The sequence below is a fragment of the Lycium ferocissimum genome, chromosome 5 (assembly GCF_029784015.1).
Source record: "Lycium ferocissimum isolate CSIRO_LF1 chromosome 5, AGI_CSIRO_Lferr_CH_V1, whole genome shotgun sequence".
NCBI classification, from domain to species: domain Eukaryota; kingdom Viridiplantae; phylum Streptophyta; class Magnoliopsida; order Solanales; family Solanaceae; genus Lycium; species Lycium ferocissimum.
This window is the reverse complement of record NC_081346.1, coordinates 46,219,342-46,227,469: the sequence shown is the minus strand read 5'-3', so window position 1 is coordinate 46,227,469 and position 8,128 is coordinate 46,219,342. Positions and strand designations below refer to the sequence as shown.

Here is an 8,128-nt window from a genome sequence, read left to right as displayed (position 1 = left end):
TAGTCCCTGAGTAATAAGGCTATGGATCAAGCCCGTCTCCCCCCACCGCGGGGCATGACGCGGCGTCCACAAACAAAAGGACGTCGCACGAATGTACTGAGTATGTAAAGCATGATCAACATCATTATGAAAGCATAATAGACAACATAAGAAATAGCATAGGATGGGAGATAGTAGTATCATCGTCATAAACACTTACTTGTTTTTCATAGGGACTTCCCATTTCTAATGCGTGATTGTGTACATACATCTATATCCGTATACGAACTCGTTTACATTCCATATCCATATTCGTATTCGTATACATATTTCCATTCATACTCGTATTCATTTACATATTCATATTCATATCATAGACATAGCATATACATAACATACCCGATCATGAAGGTTCGGTGTTTCACATACCTGGCCCTACCAAGGCTCGGGGTTATACATACCTGGCCCTACCAAGGCTCAGGGTTATCCGTACCCAACTGCAGTGGTGCGCCCGTAATATATGTATATATATTCTACCCGGCCATATAAGCTCGGGGTTTCATAGTACCCATATATAGGCACATATACATAAAAGCTCATAAGCATCTTTAGCATCATTACTATCGTCGTTCATTACATCTATCCCTAGAGGATTACTCATCATATAAGGAATTTAGTACAATCGTAATATATCGAGGATCATGAGCTTAGTAGCTTTTAGAGATAGAATCATTGGAGGACTTCATAGGCTTATAGAAGAATAGATATTTGGCCAAGGAACCATGCCTTATGAAAGAAGGGTTAGCCTTACATACCTTTTCGTTCAACTATTCTATCGCTTGAACGTTCTCCTTCAATGCTCACGTTTCTACTTTCATTAGAGTTATACTATCATTAGAAAATCGATAGCGTAGCATACATGACTAAAGCTAGAGAAAATTGGACAGCATCTCCTTTATTTATACAACTTCCTCCATATGATATATCAACTCCCGAACATCAATAATGACACTTACAACATCATAACAATAGTCTTTATTCACCTACATTATCCTTACTTCTCAATTCACTTCCAATCATCCATATTCATGGTCATAGCACACGATTACATTCATTCATATATAATGTCTATCCCATGTTCTCAATATCATTTATAACATGATTATAATCATAACACATCAAGAATCATGACTCAATCCAAACTATTACTCAAAAATGACACTATTCCCATATTCATGACCTATTTTCTATATCCTTCTACAATCCAAGTGTTTCAACTTCTCAATACCTTAAACAACATGGAAACACCATAAAACTTACCTTAGATGGTGTAGGATTGAACTTTGGGTGGAAACACTTCACTTGAACAAAACCCTAGTTCCACCTCCACTTGGATTTCTTGTCTTGGATGAACTTTAATGAGTTTCTTACACTTGATTCACTTGGTTTGGTGAAGTTGATCACTAATATCTCTTGAATTCTTGTGGGAGAAGTGTGGAGAAATATTCTAGAGAGAAGGGGTGTGAAAGGGAAATGAAATGAAATGAACTTGGTCCCTTATTAATAATGCTCAAATCTGTCCCGCTCCAAATCTACGAACCAACATACGGTCCGTATAAATTATACTGACCGTATGTCTGGCCGTAGATTTGGTCCAGAGAGGTGTGCTAATCTGGGCTGATTATACGGCCAAACATACGACCAGTATAATTTATACGGCTAGTATGTTGGGCCGTATAATGCCCAGTTCTTCCGAACTCATTCTTGTTGACTCGTTTGATCTCCAATCCTTATGGAACCTTCTTGACACTTGTTTATCACCTCATTAACAACCTAAGGGACGTTATAACTCTTCTCCAAAGCATCATTAAATCATCATTAACTTGTTACTCGTAAATTCTTTCCGATACATATCGTATGTCTTGCCTTCTCTTGGCAAACTTTCTCCTCTAACCTCGAATGTCTTTGAAATCTTAATTAGGGTCATCAAATGTCATTCCTTACTTATTGCAATACCGTACACTTCGTGCTCTTCGTTAGTTTATTCACTGTGCATCAACGGAAAATTTTTCGAGGTGTAACACAACCATTATTTTTATTTTGTCTTTTTCATTTTATTTCTTTTTTTTAGTATTTTTGGCCAAGACTTTTATTTGAGTCAGGTTCGTTTGGGCCTGGCTATTTTGCTGAATTCTTTTGACTTTTGGATAAATAAAATGCCCAATGGCGGAAATTTAATTTTTTTTAAAAAAATATATATATAAAATCTATTAACGTTGGTCCAATTAATAATTCAATATCTATAACATACTATACTGTATTTTGTTTCCTCCATAAAACATAGTAGAACATAAACAAAAACAAAAAAATTCTTTTTTTCTTATCTTTATTCATCTACTATTGATTAAGGGTCGGTCCCATTAGAATCTGAAAGATTTCTATCAAAAGATATTTTCTTTCGTCTTCAATGTTCAAGAGATAGTGCCACAATCCATGGGTCACAAGCAGTCCACTTTTCAGTTCCATTTGCTTGATATATACAGTAGATCTTAGTAGTAGTTGGAAACTGATGACTAATATGTATAGTGTTTGGTACAATAATTTCTTTCCGCCATTGATGGAGGGCTTGGAGCATGGAGAAGAAAAGGAGAGCCAGAAGAAAAAAGAATTGGGTCGGGGCGGGTTTTAAAATGTATTCGGGTAATTAAAACGGGTGACCAGATTTAATTGGAAAAAAGATGTCACGTAGAATAATTTAGGTGGGGATATGGAATTTAACGGAGGAGGGTAAATATGACTTGAAATTTGGATGGCTAAACCAAATATGTTGAAGCAGTACAACAAATAGCAAATACAGCTTTTTATTGAGAGTATTGGGGCAAAGTTGACCCTTTTCCGTTAGTTCGGTAACTAATGGGATTCCTGACTTCCTTCACGAAAATAATTAGGACTCATTTGGTTGGGAACAGGTTATTTCAGAACTAGCTATCCCGCGATTGTTATTTCACCCTCAACGTGAGAATAAAATAACATTACAATCATGGAATAACTAATTTCGGGTTTTGTTATTCCAAAATTTTATCTCAACCAAATGTGGAATAAACTCATCCCAAATTTAATTACGAAATTTATTATGAGATTTTCACTCTTTACATCGGTTAATAAAAGTTATATACAAGAATAACATATCTTTTTAAATGTTACTGATGTAGCAGATTTTATAACAAATATATCATTTTGAAAAGAAAAAAAAAAGTACCATAGTAAATCCAATTTAAACATTTAGTAAACCTCATTTATTTTCATCAAACACTTTTTAATGCATTCCTATTTTCTCTCTCTTCCACAAATAAGAAGTTATTCAAATTTCTCAAAGATTATGAAAACAAAATATCTCAAAGATTCTCCCTATTTAATGAGGTCCATCGAGGGAATTTTTTGATAATTAATTTTCTTCATATATTTATTTTTATGCTGGATTGTTTTTTCTTATACATTTACCTTTATATTTCAAGTATATTATTATTGTGACAGTTTTATATATATATATATATATATATATATATATATATATATATATATATATATATATATATATATATAGTAAATAAACAAAGTATATTATAATACTATTTATATATGTGCAGTATAATTTTTTGCCTATAGGAAAAGAAAATAAGAAAAAAAGACACTAGAAAAAGGTAAGGACAAAAAATAATTTCGTTGAGATAAATAGAAAATTAAAAAAGAATAATCTGGAAATAAAAAGGAACTTTTTTGAGACAATGGTTTCAAGCGATTTTTGAGTAATTGATTTGACAAAAAAGGGAAATCTATTTATAGGGGCTAAGCTAATATTGTGCAGGATCATTTTAGGTCTTTAATAGAAGTTATGTTAATAAAAAATATCATTTGGCTATAATTGATGCAATCAATCTTATGCTAAAAATTAGCAATGTCCCATTTTAAGATTGTCTTACTTACTTAACTTCCTCATTAATTATTTCTCTTATCCGTAACAAACGAGCCTTCTAGTTAACTGCTCAAACGTAAGAAAAAAGGGGGAAAAGAAAAGACTTTAAAAGTGCCCTAACGGATAGTAAACCAAAGTTTGAGAATGGAAGCAGGGCAGCAGCCGCAGCAGCAATACCATGCATGGAAACTCAATGTCAAGGCCAAAGCCAAGAACTTGGATTTCAAATTTGTAGCCTCCAACTTCTTACCCAATTCCAAGTATTATTTCCCATTCTCTCTCAAGTTCAAATACTGCAGATTCTTGATCCGTCTTAAATCTGAAACACTCACTTCTCCAAATCCCAAGAAACCAAAATCTTTTAAATCAAAACTCCATCGATTTCTCGAAGGACTCCGTATTCGTCGACGACGACATCCCAAGAACAACAGAGTCGTCACTAGTTCCATACCAAAGAACAAGGTATCAGTTTCTTATACCTCCGTTAACATGAAAATTTTAGTATCATTGGCTATGGGTGCGTCCAAGAGTAAATGCTACATGTAGTGTTTACAGTATGTTTTCACCAACTGTATAAAGAAGTCGTGGTGGCGAAACAGTATTCTGCCCCTATTGTTCTCCTAGGCGGATTCAGTGTTTAAATTTAATGGGTTCATTTTAACAAATTTTAAGCATTAAACTCAATGTGGTATTAAAACTATGTGTTCAAATATAATACTTGTTGAGATTCTAGTAGGTGTTTACATACTCCTATATATTAATACTCCACGTCAAAAGTTATGAGTTGAGATGAACCCACAGCCAAAAGGCTAAAATCAGTCCCTAATTTGTCCTAGAAGTTGTTCCTAGGAAAGATTATTGGTGAGAAGCCACTAAATTGAGGTCTTCATTTGCTCGGTCTATAGACATTGAATGGACTGCATAAATCCTTTTAGAGATATGGATTATTATAGACGTGCCTTCACCCAGTCGCTGTCATGGCTCCAAGCATTAGGACAATAACGAAGACCCGTTGGTTCTTATAGACACCTGAGACTATTGCAGGGCCTAAACTTCTTGCCGGATTCCTAGAAGCTCCAGTGATTGGCCTGCAGATATGAAATTGAAGTGACAAACTTGTCTACAGAAAATATTATACTCTACATTAGTAGAAATTCCAAACATGCAAAGAAGAAAGTATGGAATCAGGAAAAGTTGCTCATCCTAGATTTTTCATTGTCGGGAATTTATGTTGCTCGTACTGTTCAAAAATATCACCTGGTGTGTGTTTGATCCTCCAAAAGCTACACATTTTTGGGGGATCTGACATGGTTTAGACAACATCTTCTGATGGTCCGATCAACATAGTGACAAGAATCATGATAAGCATTAGAAGTACATCTTGAGGTGTGATTCTACCCAGCAATGAGGACTTCAAACACTAGTATGACTCCAATACCAACTCCAGCTTGCTCTTTGTTCTGCAGTTGAAGATAGTAAACTGATTAGGAGGATATCCTAGCTGAGTAGACAATAGCAACTAAAGCTAGAGACTTTCAAATAGACCAAACAATCAAATTTAGATGTTTAAATTAAAGTTTATATTGAAATGCATACCCCTCTATCATCAGTAGCAGCTCCACAGATCACAGACATCAAAATGAGACTCATTAAGAATTCCCAAGTTAAAGCTTCAAAATCAGTGACTGGACTTTTGTACTGAGTGAGAGTTGGTAGTATGCCCTCTTGGTGATTAAATAATACTCTCAAGGTGAGACTTGCAAGTGTAGAGCCCAAGAATTGAGGTAGTGCATATATAGGAACCTGCAAGAAAGATCACCTAGGGGAAGTTAGAGTGCATTCCTATCCTTTCACTTCTTGAATATCAATGCTTTTGATATCCTAAAGATTTTTTCCAAGTCAACTTCCTTTACAATTTCATTATTTTTTTCGCAGTCACCATGCAATGAAAGCAGTAGATAATCAACACTAATTTTCTTGTAACGGTGCATGTGCACACCTGCATCAGAGTCATAAGCGGATGTAGGCGTTAAGTTAGGGGTTCAGCAGAACCCAATAGCTTTGACCCAAATCTGTATTAAGTTCACTAAATATATTTAAAACAATTCAGTTAGTAGCACTTGAGGTCATTGTCCTACGATTCAGAACTCAGAAAGTTCCAAACCTCGGATCCGCCTCCGATCAAAATGCATGTAACTGTTGATTGAGTGGACAGACCATGTCAAAATGTGACTCTGCCACATGGGAATGTATATAAAAAGAAGTTGGGTAAACCCACTGCTTTCAACTCGAACAATATATATAGGTAAAACATTTGTAAAAATATATATCATAGTACTAAGTGTGAACTATACTATCATCAAGAATTAGTGCGTGTAATAGTTCTTTTCACATCTAATATAAAATTCTTGATCCGCCTATGTGCTCATCACCTCTGCACAAGTAGTGCACACACGTGATTCATAGATTAGGTGAAAAAACAATAACTGCTTAATGTTTGATAAGTTCTTACACGCAGCAGTGGTAGTTTTCGAGCTGCAGCAAAGGCAATTGTGACCGCAGGGTTAAAATGGGCGCCAGAAATGTGACCAAGAGTGTATATTGATGCTATCACTGACAAACCCCATCCCAATGCTATATCAACAATAGTTCTGATCCACAACCCACAAATATGAAAATGTAGGCTCCACAACTCTGCTATAATCTGTTAATTGCGTGATTAAACATGGAACCGAATAGTCGTTATTAGCAGACGATATAATAGGAGCTTGTGAGCAGAGGCATATACAGAATCCATAGTTAGTTTTTTTGCATATTTATACATAGTTTCAGTCGACCCACTGAACTCGTTATAGATTCGCCACTGTTTGAGGGGTTGATTGGGGAGGGGGGAAGGCAGGGGCGGATCCGGAGGGTAATGTGTGTTCGTAGGAACCTAATAACTTTTGCGCAGACCCTATATATGCATTAAAATATCTATTAAATATATTCTATAAATATTTGATTGGGAACCCAGTTATTATTATGTATCAACTTGAGATCTATAAATATTTGATTGTGAACCCATAAACTTTAAATCATGAATCTATCTTTGGTGCCTTGTCCATGAAGCAGAAGGGACCTCATCTTGCTTGCTTCCGGTGAAGCTTCTAATTCTAAATAATAGGAATTTTAGTATGGCAGTAATATTGTCGACAATTACGTGCTATTGACATAACATTCTAATATCCTTCTGAATTCCATTTTATCCTAAATAATTAACAAAACGCTGTATCTCTGTGTCTTTCCTAATGCAGGCAACGATTTCTCAGAGTTCAGTGGTGTTAGGAAACCTAGCCCTTTTCATCCAATCAATCTATAAAGGGGACAAAGATGGAATCCTTATACTTGGTTCTATTTTCTTTATTTGCTTTGCTTCCTTATTTAAAAATTTCATGGCAAGAAAAGCTTGGAAATTGTTGGTTTTTATGATTGGTGCCATAGTTATTTGCTCAAATGTGATGCATCTCAGATTCAGAAGCCACTTTGATCATCACTATCTTTCCAGCTTCTTTTGGAGGGCTTTCACAAATGCTGCCTCCTCTGCCTGTTTATATATACTGTCTCAGGTGCTTAATCTTATATCTAGAGTAAATTGACTTTTGCATTTGCACGTTGTGTATATGCAATTTCCCCGCGGGGGGGGGGGGGGGGGGAGCTTGGGGGTGGGGGGTGTGTGGGTGGGGCTTTGAAGCATTGATGCTGAAATTGTGTATTCATTTTAATATTATCATATAGTTATAGTGTCAAAGTCTCTTTTGAATTTGTTTGAATGTGCTCCATCTGAATGTTCTGTTAAGAAATTTCAAAGTCAAATTGTAGGGGGTTTCATGTCAAATGGTTAAAACCACTATTTGAATGATGTTGCATAAATGTTTCTCCTATATGAGATGTGTAAATTGCACAACACCAAAGCACATATTAAGCGTGCGAATGCATAGAGTCCCACTGCCTTTTGTATAAGTTCCTTTAGTGTAAAAACTAGCTCCAACTTATAGTCATCAGGGTTGTTCACGAGAAACCATTAAATCAAATCAAACCGACAAAAAAAAAAAAAAAAAACCGAAATTTTTTAAGTTTGATTTGATTTGATTTTTAATATTAAAAACTCACAAAATATGATTTGATTTTGATTTT

At 35.2% G+C, this 8,128-nt stretch overlaps 1 protein-coding gene across 1 annotated transcript; it reads left to right on the top strand.

Annotated features, from left to right (window-relative positions):
* Positions 1–4,012: 4,012 nt before the first annotated feature.
* On the top strand, positions 4,013–7,627 carry LOC132056860 (uncharacterized). Its single transcript, XM_059449250.1, has 2 exons — positions 4,013–4,414; positions 7,249–7,627. The coding sequence occupies exons 1-2, from the start codon at positions 4,097–4,099 to the stop codon at positions 7,588–7,590; spliced, it is 660 nt and encodes a 219-aa protein (XP_059305233.1). The 5' UTR covers positions 4,013–4,096; the 3' UTR covers positions 7,591–7,627.
* Positions 7,628–8,128: the final 501 nt, after the last annotated feature.

What these genes read in the sequence shown, in the direction of transcription:
- LOC132056860 (XM_059449250.1), top strand. Translation starts at nt 4,097, where the DNA reads ATGGAAGCAGGGCAGCAGCCGCAGCAGCAATACCATGCATGGAAACTC. An exon ending in GTTCCATACCAAAGAACAAG is followed by an intron (nt 4,415 to 7,248) that starts GTATCAGTTTCT and finishes TTCCTAATGCAG; the next exon opens with GCAACGATTTCTCAGAGTTC.